Below are 25,808 nucleotides of genomic sequence, written 5' to 3'. Positions count from 1 at the left end.
ATCGTTTCTAATATCGTTTTCTAACTCCAAGTTGACATTAGTCGCTAATGAGTAATGGGGCGCTTGTTTTGTTCACCTTTTCAGGCTGAATTTCCATCGCGTTTCACTTTCTTTACCATACATAATCACGCTTGTGACTCTCGATGGCAGTTTAAGGCTGCACATATAAAACGAACAAACGCACGAGACCTTAATACAGAGTTAGAACCTGTCGATCGGTTCTAACGATTGTTTGCCAATCAACTTCCGTGTAATCGTGCGGTTAGTTGTTACGCATGCCTTGGGGCTGCTAACGATTACCAACATTCTTGCTTTTCCCTCTTCCTCATACCTCTTTTTCGATATGAAATACTTTTTTTACCGTTGCAGCAATTCGTTGTGTACTCACAGCAATAAAGTCATTGATGTTATATTTAACATTTACAATGCTTATATTTAACATTTACGTTGTTTATATCATAATACATTTTTAAATAAGTGCTTGGATGAAAATATAGGATGGCGCAAAAGTTGCGAAGAGGTTTTGAATAATTACAATCCTTTTTAGTTTCTCAAGTTTAATATTTTGCTCCTTAAAGTTATAATATACGATTCATAAAGATTTTCTCTATTAATGAAACTGTCTCATTTGTGACTCCTTTTAAACTTCTAAGGTGAAACTTCATTTACTGTATATTTCGTATACTTTAAAATGGGCATTTGTTGTGGGATGTATTTAAGCTTTCAGTATCAAGAATAGGAGTAGTTAATTTTCAAATTTCAAATTTTATGCATTTTATGTGCTATTTTACATTATTTGTATAAAAGCAATATTATTTGAAATAATGTTTTTCTATTGACTTCTTTTAATTATTCAGGCATGTGTAATTTACGGTGCCAGTCACCGATGACTCCCATGGCATTTAACGTGTTCATTATAATTCATATTGCATATCATGAAATCAATAACATGCAATTATTTTACTCTCAAGCAACTTTGAATCAACTCGCTCTCACACTCGCTTGTTTTATATTATGACAATGAGTTCCGATAGTCTTTTGTTTTACGCATTTACGCGCGGCGTTCAAATTTGGGAAACATCGAAATTTTGAACCGCACATATGGTGGACCAACTATCGTATACACTGTAATCAAACTGTATTCGAAGATTTGTATAATTAGGAGAGTTTTATTGACTACGGCTGTCAATTTTTTTTTTAATTTAAGAAAAAAAAAGAGAACTAACAGCACGCGGAGTTCCCAAGCGGTCACCCATCCAAGTACTATCCGCGCCGAACTTAGCTTGACTTCGGTGATCGGACGAGAACCGGTAGTGGTCCTAAGTCGTATGGCCGTTAGTTGAAAACAGAAGGTTTGTTAGAAGAGAAAACTAGTAAAGATCGAAGAAACATACAATGTAATTAAAAAATTAATTAGTTGTACATATCCGTGATATTCCATTACATAATCTACTACGTTTGCATGAAAATGTGGTTAATACAGCTGTATTTCTGAAAATCTGTCAAATGCGATTCGATTGAAATTTTTACAGATAGCCATTTTACAGAAGAAGAATGTTTACGAGAAGAATTTTTGGCAACTGGAAGGTTAAGACACAAAATTTGCAGAAAACGTGTTATCATTTTATGATATTGAAAACTTTTATGCTCTGATTTTGCTAATACGTAAAGAATAAGTTCCTCACAAATAAGAAGCATTTCTGGGGATTCAACGGTTAACACTTACAATTCTGCGAGAAACATTTTATTACGGTAATGTCATTCTCTGCATTACCAATATAGCATAGAATAAGATTGCAATACATACTCGTATAATAGAGTGGGAAGAACAATATATACTTATCTAAACATATCCCTAATGTTTGATATCGTATTTTATAAGTCAGGTTAGGTTTGAAAAGTTTTAAACCGACAGCAGGTAATATTTTTGGATTTTAACTTCCGAGTTGCCAAAAATGTAAAATGAAGCTATTTACAAAACTTCAGCCAAACTCGATTTCAACTATTTTAAGAACAAATGATCAATTCAATTTTAGCATAGAACATTACCAACATTAGATAAAGTGATAATGAAGTTTAATTCCACCAACGAGAGATAGCTAAAGATACCGCTGCCAATACCGACAAGAGAAACAATGTTTCGTTGGTGGTATAACATAATAAGTGAGTACATATCAACAGCAGCAAAGTAAATATTAATGAGTACTCATCAATTTATATTTTTTCACATAAATAAATTTTAAATACAATATATTAATATTCCACTGTAAAATCCACTCGTAATTTCATAAAGTATCAAATTATGAGAAATGTTGTTTATGTAGTTAATTATTTTTTTACTTTTCTACCGTTGATATTATACTAACTGAATTTTTATGTGACAAATAATGTATATTAGAAAACTTAATAAAATTTTACACCTGTTTTGTTTTGAAACTTGTTTCTAATTAACTATGTGTGAAAAGAAAATCATTCAATTTTAGAAAAAGAATTATAAATCTGAATTAAAAAATAATTACTATTGACAATAAATTTTTCTGATTCGCTATGATAAAATAGGAATCTTTAACATTCTCGAAATCTGCTACGGTTGGTAGGATGCGGTGACATCTTTAATTCGTATACAATCTGTTGCTAAGTGTTTCCAGGAGGTAAGTAGTTTCAGCAGGTAAGTAGTTTCAATCAAATTTCCGGCCTTATCGATTACTCCGTTACGATATGGGATTACGCTAAAATTCAAAATAACTAATAACACTCTTATATTTGAGATTTGCATTTATAATTCTTCTTACTTGTCATGCAAGACTGAGGATTATGTTACTATCGCTTTAGTTTAAATAAGTATCAAGAGTTAAGTTCAATGGTTATCACATTATCAATTTACTTATCCCGGGAAAGAAACAATGAATCGATAAAATTGTCCTCGTGTTTCGTTCGACTGTTGTCGTGTATTCGTCGGCTATCATCGGAAATTCTCAGAGAACATTTCAACAAACATCAGCTTTGGCAAACGTTGTAAACAGAGATAATTAACTTCGATGAAAACATTGACACGCGTTCGACACTACGCAAGGCCATTTTTTTTCGGTGAATAAGGCCAGTTCCATTACAGACAGCTGTGAACGTGTTCTGAAAGCATGGCGCTCCTCGTGAGAATTTCCAAGTGCGAGGTACGTCAGAGATTTACAATACTCTTACTGAAATGTACCACTTTGTTTTTGGAATCGAATATCAGTTAAAATTGTGTGGAATTTATAAGAGCTGAACATGTTTCATCGTCATAATGATGGTTTGATGTGCAATTGAGTTTTTAATTAGCCGCGAAAAATCGATGTATGTTTCTTCTTCTTTGATATGATCATTTATAAATTACATCATCAATGATGTAATGATAAAATGATGGATATAGATACAGTCACGTCAGTGAAGATCGTACAGTTCTTGTCTATGCAAATTTTGGTTTAGCTTAGTAACAGAATAAAATTGAATTATCAACTTATAATTTACATAGAAAATCAGAGAATATAATTAACTTTATCTTTTTTTTATTACAAACGTAACTACAGCTACAACATAATAGAAATTGATTTCATACTCAAATCCTAAAAAATATATAATAAATCATGAATATAAAATGATATAAAAGTGTTATATACAAAATTCCTTTTAATATGTTTTAAGAGTAAAATAGTCTGTATTATTTATAACTTATTCTGATTGTCCTGACGTCACTTGAATTATTTTTTGTCAAATTAAACTGAAAATTTATCCAAGTCGATTTTAGCGCAATTATTAATTGAATTTTATATGATATTTCATACTTTTGTGTTTGCTAATTGAACTAATTAAAATAAAGTTACCTAATTAAACTTAAGTCTAGTAATTAAAGATATGTTTGAATAATTATTGGATAGTTACATAATAACCGTTCTTGTGCAATTCTTGATATGTCTTTTGGATCATTGCCTCAATCAAACATATATAAACTTAATATTTTTAATTTTTGCGCGCTTTCTTTTATATACAATTTTAGAAGACCGTAATGGCCAATCAGTAGTCGTAACGTATATATACCCGTTTAGTAGTCGGTGGAATTGATTGCTCGTAACCCGGGGGGTCCTTAGCTACACCTCTAATTAATAATATAATTGGGCAAAATAAAAACTATTAAAATTTTATGTCTTTTGCTTTACAATGTTAAAATGCTTTAATTAAATTATTGGAATCCGTATAATGCAAATGATGTCAAACGTAACCCTTCGTAAGCAAATATATTCTTCCAGTCTTCATAGACTAACGTTGTTATTTATGTCGTTTTACTATTCCTGGCTTTCAAAACATAGAAAAAAATCTCCATTGTACTATCGTTCTTTTTGTTAAATTTAAAAACAAATTCATAAGCCAAATTTCTGTTTCATACTGAAAAGAAATGTATTAAATGAAGAGAAACGCATTTGTTATAGAAAAAATATTGCAAAAATACTTTAGTAGTATTATATAATGTACCTATACCTTATATGGACAAACCTGTTTTGCAATTTATATTAAAACTTATAAATGGAAATTCAAATTTATAGGCTTCGGAAATTCGTCATCCAACCATAACAGATTATACAAAGTTGACTTATCTAACCACAGACATTTACGTTTAAAAATCGTCGCGTTACCATCGTGTTAAATGTGATACAGCATATAGCAGGGTATGGTGTATATTACATGAAAGATAAATGAAAAGACATAGCGTGTGTGGTGTATAGGGTATCCCGAAGTTAAAAGATCAAACTTTATCAGTATCTTCTGCAAAAAAAAATAAGAAAAAAATGTTGTTCGGCGAATGCTTTATAAAAACAACAAAAATGTGAAATCTAAAGGCAGCAGGTGAGTATTTAGTGATATGTATAATATGTAAAATGTATTTATGAGTATGAAAACGATGATTCTATTGACTAGATACATATTTAACAGTTTAATGGTCTGTCATGTATATGTGATTTTAATATTTAATATTTTGCACTACTATTATTCGCCTTATTTTTATCTGCTGTATTAAATACAAATTGCAATTTGAAAATTAATAATTTTATGGCGTATCCTAAATGAAGCTTTTAAATATAATTTTATTAGATATAAAAAGGTTTAAAGTTGTAAAAATCATAAATCTTACAAAATGTACAACTCTTAAAATGTTAAAATTGTGAAACTGTATCTTTTGAAAATTGAAGTAAGTACATATGTTGCGAAGAATCCATTATTTGACATGCGCGATCATCAGATTTGACACTACATTTTTATTTGTGAGAAACTATGCAAGTGATAATATATTGTACAACAATTAATTGACATCAAAAACTGATAGAAAGTCATTGGTGTAACTAGTAGTACTTTTTCGGAATGGGCTGGATTCCTTAATATTATTAATGGTGTTAAATGTTTAATATTATACGTTTTGTAAAATTTTACGCGAGAATTTTAGTGTTTTAGAATATTAAAATCTAAAAATTTTAGAATATTCGAATTTTACAACTTTGCAATCTTACAGTCTTACAATTTTTCAGTTTCAAAATTTTGAGAACCCCTGAATTTTAGAATTTTGAAATTTTAAAATTAAAAAATTATAGAGCGATAGAATTTTTGAATCTTAGATTGATGAGGGAGCCAATCCACAGTTTTTTAAGGGCGGACGGCATCCAGGTGTTTACTGAGTTATGTTAATGGAAAAGAGATTAATAATACATTCACTAAGGCAAAAAAAAACACAAAATTTATAAAGTTAAATTTAATTCCACTACAATATCAAACTTGCATTCGAAATAGGAAATAATATTTGAAAAGGAAATTTGTTAATGTAATAAACCGTTTGTAGACCTGTTGGTATGTAACATGTTATTTTTGCTCATGGAATATACTGGCCCAATTTGATTATTTAACTTTGGGACATCATGTATAAGAGTTAACAAATTTTGGAATGAAATTTGATGCATTGAATAAATCCTCGTAAATTCATCTGATAAAAAACATAAAATATTTTGTAATATTATTTTAAAAAGTGTTCGTAAAACAATGCTCATTTAGAGTTTAATGTTATGTTTTCTATATTTTAAGCAAAATTAGAATATCTTGCAAACTTCGTAAGGGTTTATACATGGTGTTTCGTAAATGGTGGACAAAACTTTAGGGATAGATTCCTAATGCTTAGAGAAGAAAAATAAGTTATATTAACATAGGTCCGGAAATGATTAGTTTCTGAGTTATTAAAGTTTTTGTGCCACAATTCTTGTTACATTGTCCGCGAGCATCTCGATGAAATGTTTCCTGATAAATGAATAGCTAGAGGTGGACCAATTGCTTGGCCTTCACGCTCACCAAATTTAAACCCGTTGGACTTCTTTCTGTGGGGTTATGTAAAGTCTTTAGTGAATTCGTCTGTAATAGATGATATAGAAACTCTCTGTGACCGAATTGTGGCAGCTTTTCAAACGATACGCGTCACGCCAGAAATTTGGGAACGTGTTTGGAGCTCAATGAGACGACGAGCTGAGGCTTGTATTGAGACAGGAGGTGGACATATTGAACATTTCCTCTAAGACGATGTGACAAGAATTGTGGCACAAAAACTTTAATAACTCAGAAATTAATCATTTCCGGATCTATGTTGATATAACTTTTTTTTCTTCTCTAAGCATTAGGAATCTATTCCTATAGTTTTGCCCGCCATTTACGAAACCCCCTGTAGAAACAATTACATCCTATCGTCTCTCTTCAGGTCTTAGGGTACGTTTATGTTGGAGCGTCGATAAACGATAACAGCGTCGATCATAGCAATGTGAAGTTGTCTTATTATCAGAGCTCTACTATAAACAAACCAGAGATATTTTTTCGCAGCTATGATCGACGCTCTTATCGTTTATTGACACTCCAACATAAACGTACCCTTATACGACCCACATTGAAAATTACATTTCCATATATAGGTACTATGTTTTAAAAAATGTTCTCTTAATTTTTCATTGAATTTTAATTGTATGTTTACTTCATTAATATTTTACATTTGTTAGAAAAAATATATCAAAAAATGTAGTAAAATAAAAGCATAAACGAGGACAGTAGTGTTAATTTATTAAATCTAACTGCTTTTATTATTTCTCTGCAATATTTAATAATATTAGGATAATTGAACTAAGAAAGGCTTAGTTGCTCTGTATTAATCAAAGTGTACAAATACATGGATTGTAAAATATTTAAATATTTCACTGATTGAAATATGAGAGCTTTCGTTATTGATTTCTCAATTGAATTTTAGAGGTGATGTACACCGGAAGCTCAAATTATTCCTTTACCATTCTACTTTCATTCAAAAGCCACGAGAGAGACTACTTACGTGTCTTCAATTCAATTGACTCCGATACAAAATTACTGGGGCCAATAGTGCTCGCAAAGGGGAATGTCATTACCAATCTGGTATAATAGAGCTCGCATACTTTACGTAACGCGAGACGCGAATTGAATCGGTTTGCCAACAACTGTATCGTGCCAAAGCGACATATATCGTGCAAGGGGCAAATAGTTGCTCACAATAGGTTCCTTATCTTTGACGTTGCCCATTGATAAGCGATAGCGAACGATTGAATTAATTCGAAAACAGAGCTGGCTACACTCCAAGTAAAAGCTACCAGCGATACTAATTATTGGTTCATTCGAAATGTTTTTAACGAATTGTAATAAAAATATCAACGTAGAATCTTCATGTAATCAAATGTTATATAGTAGAACCACGATTATCCGAACATCGGTCAACCGGATAAATACTGCGGATTACACAGGGTGTTCGACAACAAGTGGGAGATTTTTTAAGGAGTGATTCTAGGGATCAAAATAAGACGAAAATCAAGAATGACGAAATAGCGTTTGCGGCTTTGTTTTCCAGTAATTAACGTTTAAAAATTCGAATAAAAAGCGCCTGACACCTGTAACCTGCCCAGCACCGACGACTGAACGTCAGGTCAGCAGGGGTAGATACAGTCATAACCAAGAAGAGAAAGCCGAATACTGGAGTATCGAAACAGAATAGCACGAGGTAAATTTCTACTATTCAATGATTCTTGGTTATAACTGTACCCACTCCTGATGACCTGACGTTCAGTCGTCGGTGCTGGGCGGATTGCAGGTTTTAGGCGCTTTTTATTCGAATTTCTAAACGTTAATGACTGGAAAACAAAGCCGCAAACGCTATTTCGTCATTCTTGATTTTTGTCTTATTTTGATCCCTAGGTAAAGTTTAAAATATGTCAGTAAAATATTCAACGAACTTGTCACGGCGTGTGACACTAACACATATTCACGCCGGCAGTCGATTGGCTGCAGTCCCTCCTCCGCGTGCCCTTCGCCCTTCGGCCCTCCGACGTGAATATGTGTTAGTGTCACACACCACGACAAGTTCGATGAAACTTAATGTACATATTATTTAGAAAATGTGTAAATTATTTAAATTGTTTTAGGCAAAGTATTAATGCAATTTTTTAAATACAACCTAACTATTTCGTAATTACATAACTTTTGTTATTGGCAAATTACAAACATAGAATCAGTAATAATTGTATTTACTAATTGTATCAAAATATTATTTGAAAATCTATGGTTAATTATTTGCTATAAGTTGTTACGGATGCATGCGAAATATAACTTATTTACGTTCAATTACATGACTTATTGTTTGTGTAAAGTTTATATTATGAGTTATGAATTATGGTATGTTATGATAAGACCAGTGTATTATTTTTCCATTTGCAATGTGCTATAATTTCTTTGTGGTTCCTTTTGGGAATAGATGTAAATAAATTATGTAAATGATTGGGAGAGTGGCTTAAGGATAGCCAAAGACACAAATATTTTGTATTATATATTAGTTATTATGAAGATAAAAATTAAATCGTGTTAACTCACAACGGCGTAGCCCAGTATTCACTGAAAACCCTGGGGTGTTAAGCCTCCCGCGTGCTAAGTGTCGACCCGAGGCCGTTTCCGACCTCAGCAGGAGTAGGTTCCTGAGTCTATGCAGGTCAATGCGGATACGGGAAGGTAAAGTCTATCAGCTAGGCGTAGTCTAGTCTGCCGGCGAAATCGCCAGAGTTGGTACTACACTTAAGAAAAGGATAATCCCTTTGGATAAACACTAGAATTACCGGCAAGCGGCGGCAGCCGTGACTGTACATTTGTACATTCATGAGCTATTCTCGAGACAGTACTCGTTCGGAAAGCCGAGTAAACGAACTTCACTTTCAAATCAAAAATATAGTTTCAATTAACCGAGAATAAATTAGCTTTTTATAAAAAAAAGAGACCGACGAACTACGTACCGTACACATTACCTAAAAGCATATTATACTGGAACAAAAAACATCACAATTTATGCATTATCAGAATTGTATCGACGGGATATACTTGCTTAGGTAAATCCTCCCCTTTTGAACTTTTTACATAATTAGATTATTAAAATATATATCCTTTCTCTCAATATTATTTATTTACAAATAATTCTTTTTTGTACGATTAAATGTAATAAATTTTAATTTTTGAACTAAGTTTATCAACTAATAGGGCCCTCGAAAGTTTGATAGTCATGTGCCCCAAAAATTTTAATCCGCTCCTAAGTTCAATACAATATTATTTTATTTAAGTTTATTACACATATTGGGGTTGGTATTTAATTTAGCAGAGTGATATTGAAACTTAAACGACATAAACATTTTAAAGTAAGTTAATTAGATGGCAGAAGAATTATTTTTGTTCATTTATTTTAGTTTCTGCTACAAGGCTATAGTGAATCGTTTGATCGAACGTCAAATAGTGACAATTAAATTTGTTAATGAAGCACGCGAACATCAGCGTTTATTTTTGCAAAATTATTTGTATTAAAACTGATTGTAATTGTAAATACCATGATAAATAAGGTTATTCATTTATATTGAAAATTCAAAATCACAAAATTTATTTTCACACGAATGTATAATGAATAACATCGATACATATTCCATTAATTTTTTTTTTTTATTTTTTTATGTTGAATCAAGAATTGTTTAATATTAATTGAATGATATTTTAGGCGCGATTAGCCACAAGGACTTACACCAGTAGAGTATCAACGGTTAAGATGTACATTGATGGCCAATTCGTAGGTAATTATTTTATTGTATTAAAAATTGAATAGAAAATATTTTTGGAACGTTGAATTTCGTAGTTATTCATCGTCCAAAATGCATACTTTAATATAAGAATTCAAAAAGATTCATAATTCATTTAATCATATATCAACCATTGTATAGCGTAATGAAGTTTACAAAATTAAATGCAGTATGTCTGAAAATTTTACAGCTAAATTTTGTCAAATATAAGGAAATTATGTTATTTAAATGTATTCTGCTAAAGATAATGAACAGCTTTTGGCGGGCCCCCCTTTAAAAGTATAAAGCTAGCAGCACTGTCTTTAGTATATGTAATGCGTAATAACCTAACCTGACCTAATGAAGATTATTCAAGGAAAGTATAAGGATCAACAGGAGTAGCACTGGCACCTCTAGCGGTATAGCATTGAAACTCAAAAAAGTAATTAAAATTTTTTTATCACAAATCTGATGCTAACTCTACACGTTGAAACAAGGTTCTCGAATGTATACATAGATATGTAATTTGTCAGCATTGGCCCATTCACGCCAACATTGGCCACCGCTGGCCTTGCAGGATAACATGAGGGTATCGTGCAGGCGTAACATGAGAGAAAACGCGGTACGGAACGCTTTTTGGGAAGAGCTGTGAACAGTTTTTTCTATAAAAACGCATTTTTGTAAGGTTCTAAAATAGGTAGGCATTAGGGATGTGCGGCCCTACTAATGTGTCGGGTTCCCGACTAGTCGGGTCAGTTCGGAAAACATCGGGCGGACTCGGGCGGGCGTCCGATACATGTGTACAGTCGGGTAGCCCGACTATTTCGGGTTCGGTCGGGTGCAGTCGGGCAGATTCGGACGAGCTCCCAAATTATCTCATTATTAAATTATCTTATTCCAAAATTCCATATAAAACAGATTTCGCACATGCTTATTGCAAGTATTAACAAGTACATGAGAGCTGGATCGTAGCTCGCCCTAGTCAGTCCGACTGTACCCGATCGAAACCGAAATAGTCGGGCTACCCGACTGCACGCATGTATCGGACGCCCGCCCGAGCCCGCCTGATTTTTTCCGAGCGCGCCCGAGCCCGTAATATCGGGTATCCGCACACCTCTAGTAGGCATACAATGGCCAGCTGGCGGCAATGCGTCGTAGTCACGTTGTCGATGGATATTTTCTTTATTTGTTCCAACACCAAACCATACCGATACTTTCTGTGAATGGTTTCTTCATCAGAAATGTTTATAGAATGCAATCCTGTATAGTAAATTCCTGCTAGATAAAAGATTTTTCATAAAAATACAAAAATAGCGCGTGCAAACTAACTATGGCACCTCTTTTTCAAACTTTGACAAGCACTTACAAATATTAAAAATCATCAAAAAATATAATTGTTCATACAGACGTATAGAGGAAAGTCTACTCTATCTTTGGACATAAACCTGAACTGCCTCGCATTTTTCGTTTTCATATAATACTGCATTTTTTCCCCCAACCACACATTTTCACAAAAATGCCTGTTTCTCAAAAACTGTACGTATAGGAGCAAAACGGTTTGCAGATTCGTAATCAGTGAACAAAAGCCTATAAGAATCACGTAATGGATATTGCAGATCACAGAAAAAGTTCAAAGGGTATAGCAGGATAAGATGGTCAAAAGTGCCCTTGAGCCGAATTTGCTTCGCAATGCACCATTCGATAGCATATCCCAAAAAACCATGGTACACCAAGTTTCAACCCTGTACCTCAACCGGGAGGGTAGTTACAGGGTAAGAAAGAAAAAGTAGTTTTTGCCATATTTTCCCTATTTAATGGCATTCAAAAAATCTAAAAAAATTCTAGAATATTCTAGCCATGTTTCTTTATGATTGTGAATTTTCTCAGATTTTTCGGTTGCAAATCCTAGGCGTGAAAAATCAGAAACGCAAAAAAAAGTCGAAAAATAGAGATTTCGGGTAGAAGCTTTCGAGACACTAGATTTTTACTTTTACAGTAGTTAGATATTAGCATGACTGGTGTCCTCAATTTTTTTCAGATTTTTCATTCTGGTGCGTCAAACCGAAAAAAATCAAACACCGATATTTTCGACATATTTCGTGCGATAACATGAGAAATACTTTCAATTTCTACATTTCCTTTACACACTTAGTGCATTATGTGATTTCGAACATTTTTGCACTGGATGCAGTAAAATCTGAATGGAGAGAGTGAAGTTATTATAAATAATTGAAAATTACGCACCTTATCCTCTAAAATATTAGAAACTTTTTCAACGTCGCCGATGGATAAGTCGGTAAGGTGTCCGACTATGGAACCGCTGGAAACTTTTTTGTCACGAGTTCGCGCCCCATGAATGTACAATTCTATTTTTTGTCATAAAACAATTTTTTTTTAAATTATTAATCACATAAGAATACACAATAATCATTTAATAACGTATGAAAATAATTTTGAAATATTTTATTATTAAGTATACATAAAAATAAGTGGTGCACTACCGATTTTCTGATTTCGTACTGTTCTAATTACGGATAGCTCCCAATATTTTGTTAATTGAAAAGTTGTGTGGTTGTTGGTTTATGATGGATATTGAAATCAATACAGATATGTATATTTTACCTTAATTGTACATATAGCCAGAGTCGGTTGTGTACCACTGATTTTTATGTATACTTAATAATAAAATATTTCAAAATTATTTTCATACGTTATTAAATGATTATTGTGTATTCTTATGTGATTAATAATTTAAAATAAAATTGTTTTATGACAAAAAATAGAATTGTACATTCATGGGGCGCGAACTCGTGACAAAAAAGTTTCCAGCGGTTCCATAGTCGGACACCTTACCGACTTATCCATCGGCGACGTTGAAAAAGTTTCTAATATTTTAGAGGATAAGGTGCGTAATTTTCAATTATTTATAATAACTTCACTCTCTCCATTCAGATTTTACTGCATCCAGTGCAAAAATGTTCGAAATCACATAATGCACTAAGTGTGTAAAGGAAATGTAGAAATTGAAAGTATTTCTCATGTTATCGCACGAAATATATCGAAAATATCGGTTTTTGATTTTTTTCGGTTTGACGCACCAGAATGAAAAATCTGAAAAAAATTGAGGACACCAGTCATGCTAATATCTAACTACTGTAAAAGTAAAAATCTAGTGTCTCGAAAGCTTCTACCCGAAATCTCTATTTTTCGACTTTTTTTTGCGTTTTTGATTTTTCACGCCTAGGATTTGCAACCGAAAAATCTGAGAAAATTCACAATCATAAAGAAACATGGCTAGAATATTCTAGAATTTTTTCAGATTTTTTGAATGCCATTTAATAGGGAAAATATGGCAAAAACTACTTTTTCTTTCTTACCCTGTAACTACCCTCCCGGTTGAGGTACAGGGTTGAAACTTGGTGTACCATGGTTTTTTGGGATATGCTATCGAATGGTGCATTGCGAAGCAAATTCGGCTCAAGGGCACTTTTGACTATCTTATCCTGCTATACCCTTTGTTGGACTGTGTTATAGCTGTGCTATAGTCGTTGCATTTATTAATAATTCATTATATGCCACACTTTTTATAGAATTTAAATTATGTTTTCTCTCCAGTACACATTTACACGCGCTTATTTGTTATTACAACAGCAAATTTGTATAATGATTAAATAAGATCAAAACGGCAATTGCAAGAAATAATTGTGTGTAATGGCAAATAAGCATACGATGCCGTAACGATGTTAATGTATGTATTGGATGGAAAAAATAATTTAAATTCTATAAAAATTGCAGCTGTATATTTAGTTGTTTCGTTAATTGAATAAAAGTCAGCATACGTGGTAGCAGAAAAATTTTAATGGATTCTGTAATTTTCCTTGTGAAATTCAAAACGCGTGAAAATGTTGCGTCTCGTAAAAATGTTAAAATCAATATTCTAAATAACTTTCTCCTCTACATGTACAGAATTGCCTCGAAATAAGCAAGTGGCTCGGGACCGAACAGTTGCTTATTTCGAAGCAATACTGTACCTACTTACCAGTATCTCGATCTAAACAATGTTTTATGTATTTACTTTTTACAAAAAAATTTCATAAATTATTTTCAATATATAAAACATCGATCCTTAATGAAATTCGATTATTCAAACTGGCATTATTAATTTGAATACAACGATCAATAGATTAAAATATAATACATTTGTCAGTTTAAATTATTTCATTGAGGTATAAAAAAGAGTTCCGCACTTTTGATCGAATAGATACTCGTCTTCTGAAGCATTCTACAACCCATTTTTTCATTACGAACATTTAAAGTGCACTTCTAAAGGCATTTCGATTCAAGCCCCCGAACGACGAGTACTGCTGAAGCGTCCATTGAAATTGCATAGAAAAGGTGCTATATTCGAGGCGAATTCAATTTTAAGCATTGCTTTAATAAGGAACGCTTAAGAATCGAATGAATAAGCATCGATTAAACAGAAAGCTTCAAAGTTCAACGGAATGATTGAATTATTTTTCACGCAAAAATTATATTGGTACATACTTTAATGTACACATACACATTACTAGTCAAAACTAAGGAACTTCCTCTCTATAAAGATCTAAAGCCAGTAGCGTAACTAGGACTTTTTTCTAGAATGGACCAGGTGTCTTATAAATTTTGAAATTTGGAATTCTATAATTTTAGAATTTAGTAATCTTAGAATCTTAAAATTGTTGAACTTTGAAAGTTTAGAATTTTTTAACTTTAAAAGTTGGAATTCAGAAATTCTAAAATTTTTCAATTTAGGAATTTTAGAACTTCAGAATCTTAGAATTGTTGAACTTAAAAATGTTAGAAATCTGAAATCTTAGAAACCCAAATTTACGGATTATAAAGATTTTTTAAATTTGGAATTTCAGAATTCTAAAATTTTGAGAATTTGAAATTTTAGATTTTTGAAATTTTCAAAATCTGAAATACTGGTATATAACAAGTTTTTATCTTAAATTTTGATTGCGTTAGCATTGTCTCACAGGAACACGATGTGTGTAATCTATTTAACTTTACTTTTTTCCGTACGCTACCTCGATTCTCGATTGTGACCACATCAAAGGCGACCACACGAACTCGCTCGTGTAACGTATCATGTACGCGATTAGTGTTCGCATTCGGTCCCGAGCGATGTGCACTAATCCAAATTGTACTGCCATTTACTCTCTATCAGTGGCGGCTCGCGTATAGGCACTGTGGAACTACAGCGCCCCCTATTTCCACTTGATATTATTGATAACATTTAATATAATGAGTCCGTTTTTCTTTAATTCTTTCTTTATACTTATACCAATTTATGAAAAAGATACAAAAATCTTTGTATGGAACTGTGCGCTTCACAGTTCCAGCGACACGGCGCGGCGCAGCGCAGCGTGGTGGTTGACTGTGTGCTGGTTTTTTAAAACAAAGGCTAAAAATTTTCTGGAGCAGTACCCCCACTAATTTTAGCTACGAGCCGCCACTGCTTTCTATTATAGTAAAAATACAGTAAATACAGTCATCACTGGATAAGTCGTCATTTTCCTTTTCTCGTCATTTAAAAATTTACATGGTTTATGCTCTGCTTAAGTCGTCACTCTGTTTAAGTCGTCGAAATTTCTCGATCCCTTGAGTGACGACTTATCGAGGTTTTACTGTACTTATCTAATTAACCCCAAAATCAATAGGGTTCTTGGTCTACCTCATATCTACATTTATCAAAAGAGCTCGATTGGTTTTTTTATATTTGAGTTATCGTGATGACAAGAAGTTCCAAAGTTGATGGTTAAACAAACTTCGATCGCACTTACTCCGTCTTAATTAAAATTCTGAAATTCTGGAATTTCGAAATCCTAAATCACTTTTTTAGGGAAAACGAGTTTGAATGTTCTGAAGTTATTATAACTTTGTATGAATAAATTTAAATAAATTGTAAAATAGAAAAAAGTAATTATCATTTCCGCGGGTTCAAAAATATATTATTTTTCAAAATCGAAAAAATCACACAATCATGCTTAATAAATTTTAGAAGTCCATTTTCTCAACATCGTATTATTTAATTAAATGAAGAAAGCATCATAAACATTTCTTAGCATTTCATTTTTTCTTTTAATCACAGAAGGATTTGAATTTGTTTCAGAATCGAAGGCCACAGAATTCACGGAAGTTCATAATCCAGCAACAAACGAATTGCTCTGTCGTACACCGAAATGTACGAAAGAAGAGATGCAGAGTGCCGTAGAAAGTGCAAAGACCGCGTATGGAAAATGGAAAAATACCAGCGTTCTTACTAGGCAAACTCTGATGCTCAAATATCAAGCACTCATTCGTGAACACTCGGTACGTTCTTAACAATTTCAATTCTATCAATTACAGTAGACTCTCATTATATTGCCGTCGACGAGACTGTACGAGCGGAAAATTTCTGGAGCTTCCAAACATTGATTTGAAGAGGAGAGGGGAGGTAGAAATGTATTATTTTCATAGACTATGATGATGAATGGATGGCAGCAGTATTAGGGTAGACCGAAAAAATTCAACATTTTTTTTTTGAAGTTGTAATACCGCGGAAAAGCTGCGAATTAAGGAGACAAAGAAAAGAAAAAAGTATCAATTAAATCGACTGCTGTCTTCCGATCGCGCATTCGACTTAAAGTTTGTGAAAATCGGCAGAAATTCACATTTTTAACCGACTTCGAAAAAGGAGGAGATTATTCAATTCGATTAGTATATTTATTATTATTATTTTTATTTTTTCACGATAATTTTCAATGTCCTATAATTTGCCACAATGTAAACATAATAGCTCTAGTCGATTATTATTCAAACCATTGAAAAATTAGAAAAAAGAAATTGTTTAAATCGGCCAACGTCTTCTGGTCGCGCAACAATTACAAAATTTTTTAGGGCCTCTCATACCTCATATGAGGTCGCGTAACTTTTGAGGGTCGTTGAAATTTTAGCAAAACTGAAAAACTCCTGGATGCGTAATAACCGAAGAATATTATTTATAAATTTCCTTTATAATTTATTATCAGCAAATGTTTTAATTCGTATTCCCAGTTAATATACCTCTATACCCAGGGTCACGAAAATATTTGCTCGGGTAAAGAGGGTTGCCAAGTAGAAAAGTTTGAGAAGTTTATTTTAATAAATAAAAATACAATTTTTATTTATTAAAAGTTAATATTTAAATTAAAACAGTTGATACTGGCTGTTGGTATAAGATTGTTAAAATTAATAGTCTTATGTATTAAATGGTTACACTAAGTGAGAAGCTTACATGTATTATTTTATTTAACCTTCTGTTTTGAAATTCATGGATAACTAATAAACTAATTAAAATTTATGTAGAAGACAAAATATATTCGACAACATAAGACAACATATGCATAACAAATCTTTTTTTTTTTCAGAAAGAAATAGCAGCAAATTTAGTACAAGAGAATGGAAAGACAATGGCAGATGCTGAAGGAGATGTTCTTCGTGGACTGCGTAAGTATACTTATCAAAGTATTTGTTATATTAAGCTTTGTTTCTGAAGAAAAAAAGGCACTGTTATATTAATGACTTACAATTAGCATTATGCAGTAGGTACCATGGATTTACATTGTGATAAAATTTGAAAAAGTTTGGGTTGTATGTTATCATTCAAATTCATTTTACGTTTAATATTTATGGTATGTTATTAAAATTTGAAAAAAAAAATGAAGAAGAAAAATGACATTAAAAAATATTGTATGATATTTAAAAAAATTTTACGATTCTCTTCCCTTTAGAAAGGGACTGTACTAATTTGAAATTAATATTTCTCCTTATTTGTTAATTTATAAAATGAATATTTGATGAAATTATGAATGTATAATGAACTTCTGAAACGAATATTTTTACATTACACGTTTGAATAAATTCAAACTTCGCACATAATTTAGGACCTTATTTAACGCCTAGAATAAGTACTTGGCAAAATGATTTTTAATTATTTTAATAAAATTGCCGTACACGGTGTACATAATTTACCAAAAATGTTTATTATTCATTAGTTTGTATGACTTTCCTGATTTCTATCATGGTAGAAGTGCTTTTCATATCTTGTCAACGTTTCAGGAACTGTTTTAAATCTCAGCTCTGTAGAAGTGAAATGCAATATTCACGAAACGTCGACAAGATATAAAAAAGCATTTCCAATAGTATAGAATCCCAAAAAGTCATAAGGACTAGTGCCTACTATTTACCAACAAATTGTAATTTTGAATTGAAATGCTGTAAATCAATGTTTCTTCTGTCTATAGACTTTGTCTTACACTAATATTATTTACCAATTGTAATTTTTATAGTAGATTCTCGTTATATTGCCACGTTAGCAATTTGACGTTCGCGTGGATTTTAAGGAATACTAGTGCCACTCTTCCACCTTTTATAGAAAATATTGACGCCTTATATAGCTCTTTTTTATGTTATTTAATAATGTTAACTAAGCAAAATACCGTAGAGCAATTTGGCATTCACATGGATTTTAACCCCTAGGCTACTGTGGGCGCCTATAGGCGCTAAGAAATTTTGCGTTTGTGACACTGACGATGAGAGCGCCTATGGGCGCTTATCCCATTGTGGTCGCCTGAGACTGAGGGCGTCTAAAGGCGCTCGACGCAGTTTGGCTTTCTGACACGGAAGGCGCCTATAAGCGCCTTGAAAATTTTATCGATAATTATATTCTCGGTTCAGAATACAAAGAATTAAAGGTAATTATTTAGTAATACGGATCACCCTCCGATGACCATAACCTTGACATATGTTGTCAAGGTCACCCTCCTGAGTGACCATCAGAAGGTTTTAGCCGTCGCTCGTTTTTTATTAAAAAGTTATTAACCAAAAACGTTTCGAAAATATAGCAGTTATTTTGAATATTAAAACGCATAAACGACTAATGTATTTCCACGAAAATCGAAGTCTACTCCACCCCTATTAGATTTCTCGACAAAATCGACAAAAAAATATACCTACAATGCGTAGTCAACCTTTCAAAAATTTTGTTGATCCAAATATGTACGGATATCCATACCCCAAACATAGAACGCTTATGAAGAAATATTCATGGAGGTATTCCACAATATGGTCGTAAAGAGTACCATTTTAACCATTATTTAGTGAAATTTATGTTTAAAAAAGCATGCGATTTTCATGAACGATTAGATGCATTTTTCGAAATAATGTCTATTATGTATCTTTTACCAGAAAATATAAATGAATAAATGTTATAGTAATTATTATCGTTGGTAAATATTTAGATTAACGTACCCACCTCTAATCGCCTCGAGTTGAGTAGGAGATAAATAAACTGAGCAATAAAATTAGCGCAACAAAAATTTCTATCAAAATTTCACTAAACTTTAAATAATCATAACTCCGCGAAAAATGACCGTATCAGATAAATTTTTTTTTTATTTTAAAGCTTGAAGTTTCCGCTTTCAACAGAATTTGTCATATTTTGATTTCCTCCTTCCCCCTCCCCGCCATTTTCTTTAAAATGAGGTGATGTTTTGTTTTAAAAAGTTTGTACACTTTGACGCGTTCCACGGGGTGCAATGAATCTTTCCCGCAAATTTCACGAAAATTGCCGCAGAGTATAAACTATTCTGCACAAATTTAAAAAAAATTGAAATCTACGATTTATGTTGGCGGAGTTATGAGTGTTACAAGTTACCCATGCATTTTACTCAGTTTATGCTTGTTACCGCCAGCATTAGCGTTATTCAATGCACACCACGAGGAGGTTGCTGGCCGGATTTTGTGCATCGTGTGTATGTGTATGTGCGTGTGTGCCCGTATGTGTGCGTGTGCCTGTGCGTATATGTGTGTGCGTCTGTATGTGCGTGTGTTACAGCGTATGTCCTACGATCTTCAGCAGGTATAATCGGAGTCACGTACACGCAATTTATTACAAACGATGATGATTTATGTTACAGAGGTGGTAGATTCATACACCGCAGTTCCTTCCCTCCAAATGGGTGAGAGCATACCAAACATCGCCACAGATATGGACATAATTTCCTACAAAGTTCCTCTTGGCGTAACAGCCTCTATCTGTCCGTTCAATTTCCCAGCGATGATACCCCTGTGGTCGTTTCCGGTCTCGGTCGCCTGTGGAAACGCTACGATTTTGAAACCGTCCGAGCGTGTGCCAGGAGCATCCATGATCCTCGCCGATCTATTCACCAAGGCTGGTGCTCCGCCAGGATTATTGAACATTATCCATGGTCAACATAGCGCTGTTGATTTTATCTGCGAGCATCCGGATATCAAGGCGGTTTCTTTCGTTGGTTCCGATCAAGCGGTACGTTTTATTGATTGAAATTTATTTGTGCTTACCACAGCGTAAGTTCCATTTTGTACGCAAGATATTAGGCAGAATGATAAAGCTATTTTGATTTTATTGCTACTTTGTATAGAGCAGATTGATATATTGAATTTAAGATGGTTGGATTATGGGTATGATAGTTTAGAGTTGGAAAATATAGAGCACAGTGCCGGATCAAGGAGAGGCTACAAGTTCAGGCTCCACTTTGCAGGGGGCCCCTTTTCAATCATTCCATTTATTATATCAAAAAATATTTAATAAATTTCTGTTTACTGTTGCCTCTTTAGAATATATACCCTAAATATATAAATAAATCGGCTCAAAATTGTTAAAATATCTTTTCGATGTTCGTCCTTTAATATTATTTTTCCTCACTATGAAATGTTATTTAATTTCAATTAGAATAAATTTCAATTTTGAAACGAAATTTATCAGCCAAACCTTTAAGGTTTGATAGCCCAGAGCTCTAGAAACCTTAATTCGGTCCTGATAAAGTACTAATAGGCGCTCGCAGGGAAAATAATACACAGGGTGTTCCGGCTTTAGTGTTGTAATTCCGTTATTCCGTAACTATTAATGATATAAAAAATTGTTGATATGAAAATTGTATGGAAAAAGCGGGCCTACGTTTTCACCGAAGTGAAAAATCTTTTGTATTATTAGTTTAATAGATGTGTTGGTCAAGTTTTGTTTTTTAAATGGAACCATATATTTTTTTCAGATCATGTCATAGTACTTCTCAAGACGAATTCATTAAGCTTTAATGTATACACTCGATTTTAATTAGTTTTCAAGATATAGCATTTACAAATTTCCCGATTTTCAGTAGCGGAGGTCTACGCTAGGAACGGCAGACCCAAAGAATAACCGCTGTGGCGCTTTTACAATAGGGCTGCTTTTACGACTTACTACTCAAACCGAGATGTATCAACTGAAAATCGGGAAATTTGTAAACGTTATATCTTGAAAACTAATTAAAATCGAGTGTATACATTAAAGCTTAATGAATTTGCCTTGAGAAGCACTATCACATGATCTGAAAAAAAATATATGGTTCCATTTAAAAAACAAAACTTGACCATCATATCTCTTAAACTAATAATGCAAAAAATTTTTCACTTCGGTCAAAACATAGACCTCCTTTTTCCATGCAATTTCTATATCAACAATTTTTTGTATCATTAATAGTTACGAAATAACGGAATTATAACACTTAAGCCGAGACACCCCGTATGTAGAAGAAGAAGGCTCCGTCATTCTTTTTAACACCTCTGAATTATTATGCGTTGCACCCTAGACATATTACTCATTCATTGTTTAACTCATTCACTGTTCATTACGCTTCTGTGACATAAACATTTCTTCTTCAATATTAGGAAATTCTTCTATAAACACAAGGAAGCAAAATATGGTATCCTCCATTGAGGATATTTTTATTAATTATAGATTCAATTATAAAGTGAAAACTGAACAAAACTTACAAAAACTTTATATTATATTATGCTGTTGTAAAAGAATTAAAAATATTCATTTTTGCAACTTATATATAGGCACTGTAGTGTTAATAATATTAATTCTTTGGTAACCATTCAATCTTATTATCAAAATTTTGTACTATACATTTAGATATTATTTTAAGCAAAATTTGAGTAGGTATCTAATTTTAATCAATACACCGTTTGATAGATATGGGCCACGATTGACTCAACCACCCCTTTTCAAAGGTTAATTTAGTGAATCTTCGATGTAAAATAAAAATTGTAGAAGAAGATATCTTACCTTATAAAATAACAAACTCAAATGTTACTTAGTAATTAACACAATTAAAGTACCAAATCCATACCTTAGTTATAAATAATTTGCAATTTTCTATTATTTAGTTATAGTTTAAAAACTTCACAAAGTTATAGCCTTTAAAATATATGTATTTCTGTTTTCATTATTACACTGATAAAGTTGATACCTAATATCTTAGACAAAGACAATGCACAGGTAAAAACGAGTATCGATTCAAGCTATTATTAATTTTACTCACTCACTCAGTACTAAACAAATCAATTTGCTTTGAAATGAATACTAAACTAAATAATCGCATTGTGTAAACGGGTCATAGTGTGAAGTGTAAAGTCTAATGGAGTCTTTTCCCTCAACATCACCTTTTCCTCTAGGGAATGCTAGCATAATTGATAGTGTATGTAGAATCTCGTGTAATTTAGGCTTTCTTTAGTTAAAGGGAACTATAGAAAAAGAAATGTCTCATCACTCGACTTGTTTGTCTATGTTCTTCATCTGCAAGGGCAAGAGGTTCTAGTTTAGACCTTTTTGACTTTCCTAGACTCTCCTAGATTCTCCCAGACTCTCCCAAATTCTCCTATTCTCTTCTAAGTTAGGTTCTCTTATTCTTTCCCAAGCTCTCTTATTTTTTCCTAAGTACTCCTGTTCTTTTCTTGGTTCTCCTATCTTCTCCCAGGAATTCCAAGGTTCTCTCAGGCTCTCACAAGCTCTCTTATTCTCTCCTAAGTTCTCCTATCCTCTTCTTGGTTCTCCTATCCTCTCTCAGGGTTTCCAAGGTACTCTCAGGCTCTCTCAGATTCTCCTAGGCTTCCCAGGTTTCCCAAGACTAAAATCGAAAAGGTTACCTTGCACCCAATTATACATACACTTACATCTCTGATTCTCAAGATACTAAGTATACCAACTTTTCTTCCAGGGAAAATACATATACAAACAAAGCAGCGCCCACGGAAAGCGAGTGCAGTGTAATTTGGGAGCGAAGAACCACTGCGTTGTATTACCAGACGCAAACAAAAACAAGACCCTTTCTCAAATTGTCGGCGCCGCATTTGGAGCAGCTGGACAAAGATGCATGGCACTCTCGGTTGCCATATTCGTCGGTAAATCAAAGGACTGGATACCAGAGTTAATAAAAGCTGCGAAAAACTTGAAGGTCAATGCTGGCCATATTCCCGGAACCGACATTGGACCAGTTATATCACCACAAGCCAAAAAGAGAATATGTGATTTGGTCGAGTCAGGGGTGAAAGAGGGTGCAACGTTAGCCCTCGATGGCAGAGGAGTCGTTGTCAAGGGTTTCGAGAAGGGAAATTTTGTCGGACCAACTGTGCTGACCAATGTAGAGGTACATTTGTGCAATGAAGTCGTATTACGCTTTAATTGAACGGAGCTGACAGTTGTTTCAATGCTGAGGGGGAATGCACGTTGCGCTAGGTGACGTTGATTGATGCTGACTTGTTCAAGTTCATAGAGAGAAGGGGTCGGACGTTTTTAAACGGGTGGTTTTAATTGGAGGGTCCTCGCCTTTGAAATACTGTTGAAATTGGGACAGTGTTATGTAATTGAACGGGTGTAGATTTGTATATATAGGGTGATCAATAAGTACTTAATTTGATTTAAAGTAAAAAAGTAACATTAAAAGATACCAAAATTTTATCAGAAAATGTTTAATAAAATTTAAAGAGGTGTTCAATTGATCAGCTTTTCAAAATGTTTTACTGATATTTTTTTATTTCAAATCACAGTTGCTAAGAACTTATCGATCATTCTATGCATATTGCATATGAAGATATTAATTGAGCTTTTGTAAAGTGTGAGAAATTTTATTTAATATTATTGAGATACATCTTCAGAGCTATTTTGAATGAGTGCTAATGCTTTTTTAAATACATACAATGTTATAAATTCAGTTAGAATCATTTATTAGAATCTATATATTTTAGTTATTGAAGAAATGTAGGAATTTGTTGCTGTATACTTATTTACTATTATTTAGTTTTATATTTTATTTAGAAAATTATTAAGAAAGTTTGTAATCTGAATTACTAATTATAATTAGAATATTAATCTAATTGTCACATTGAAGCTACTGAAAGTTTCATTAGGAAATACTTATATTTTTAACAAATCTTATGATTATTTTCACAATATTTTATTATTCTCATTGTCTATCATTCCAAGTACCTAAAGTCTTTTACTTATCTAATATTTTAATTAGTTAAATAACAAAATTTCTAATGATATAGATGATGATTCCTTATAAAAATTCATGTAATTCATGTATGGATCAATCAGCGTGTTAAATTTTTATTATTGCTCTTATTATTTTCATATTTAATTGAACTCCATTTAAACTAAATAAAATTTTATATTATGTTTCAGCCTTCAATGCAGTGTTATATTGAAGAAATTTTCGGTCCAGTACTTGTCTGTATGTTCGCTAATACATTAGACGAGGCTATTAATATTATTAACAAAAATCCTTACGGAAACGGAACTGCTGTATTCACTACAAATGGTGCAACAGCGAGAGCGTTTGTAAATAGAATTGAAGTTGGTCAAGTTGGTGTAAATGTTCCTATTCCTGTGCCACTACCAATGTTCAGTTTTACAGGAAATAAGGGATCTTTCTTAGGTGATAATCACTTCTATGGAAAACATGTAAGTATAATGTTTTGTACAGACCTTAAATTTACATATATAATTAGAACAATGCATTAAAATTTTGAAGTTTATAGTAGAATTAAAATAAGAAATTGAAGGAATATTAAGATGAATTTTATAATTTTTTAATTACAACTGTTAGGTTTTTTAAAATTATTGATATTTTGTAACATATTGGACTTACATATTATCAAAAATTGAAGAGTTAAGTTTTTAATTCAATTATGGAATAATTATTGAACATTGAAATTTCGATTTTGAACTTTTGCAATATGTATGTAATTCTGTTTTGTACTGTAAAATTTTTTAATTAAAATAATTGAAAAATTCAATTATTTTAAAATGCTACTTAAAAGATATTTGAAACAAATTTATATCAATATGTTTACTAAATGTGTCAAATGTTTTAGGGCATTAACTTCCACACACAAGTGAAAACGATAACCCAGTTGTGGAGATCTGGAGATTCCAGTGACATCGCATCCTCAACAGCAATGCCGACTATGCAATAAAAGAAATTTAATTCGAACATCACTTTGAATATGTAAAATTTAATTAAAATACTGGTTCCTAATTTTTGCGCTTAAAAACTTCAGAGTCTAAATATATTTAGAAATAATTCTACTTCTTCAAGAAGTGTAATGTATAAGTTATACAGAATGTCTTCCATTATTCCAAAATCAGTTATTCGTATAACTGAACAGGGAGTGTTGTCCTATTATATTTAATGTACCTACATTTTGTAATAAAATAATAAAGTCTAATTTCTATGCATAATTTTCATTATTAGTATTAAGAACTACTTTTATCAATTTTAATAT

At 32.5% G+C, this 25,808-nt stretch overlaps 1 protein-coding gene and 1 non-coding gene across 3 annotated transcripts; one reads left to right on the top strand and one right to left on the bottom strand.

Moving 5' to 3' along the window:
- Positions 1 to 1,219: 1,219 nt before the first annotated feature.
- LOC117603608 (5S ribosomal RNA) lies at positions 1,220 to 1,340 on the bottom strand. The gene has a single exon (XR_004581253.1). It is a non-coding gene; the product is annotated as a 5S ribosomal RNA (ribosomal RNA).
- A 1,686-nt stretch (positions 1,341 to 3,026) lies between these two features.
- On the top strand, positions 3,027 to 25,718 carry LOC117603268 (putative methylmalonate-semialdehyde/malonate-semialdehyde dehydrogenase [acylating], mitochondrial). 2 transcript variants are annotated; one of them, XM_034322250.2, is made up of 8 exons: positions 3,029 to 3,170; positions 10,100 to 10,172; positions 16,312 to 16,511; positions 17,588 to 17,666; positions 20,138 to 20,505; positions 23,240 to 23,668; positions 24,706 to 24,984; positions 25,398 to 25,718. In XM_034322250.2, the coding sequence occupies exons 1-8, from the start codon at positions 3,138 to 3,140 to the stop codon at positions 25,497 to 25,499; spliced, it is 1,563 nt and encodes a 520-aa protein (XP_034178141.1). In that variant the 5' UTR covers positions 3,029 to 3,137; the 3' UTR covers positions 25,500 to 25,718. The 2 variants fall into 2 exon arrangements, with proteins under 2 accessions (XP_034178142.1, XP_034178141.1); XM_034322251.2 differs by lacking the exon at positions 10,100 to 10,172 and having other exon boundaries at positions 3,027 to 3,170; positions 25,398 to 25,717.
- The last annotated feature ends 90 nt before the right edge of the window (positions 25,719 to 25,808 follow it).

This window comes from Osmia lignaria, chromosome 4 (assembly GCF_051020975.1).
Source record: "Osmia lignaria lignaria isolate PbOS001 chromosome 4, iyOsmLign1, whole genome shotgun sequence".
NCBI classification, from domain to species: Eukaryota; Metazoa; Arthropoda; class Insecta; order Hymenoptera; family Megachilidae; genus Osmia; species Osmia lignaria.
Note: the sequence above shows the minus strand (reverse complement) of the source record. Positions and strands in the feature narration are given on the sequence as shown.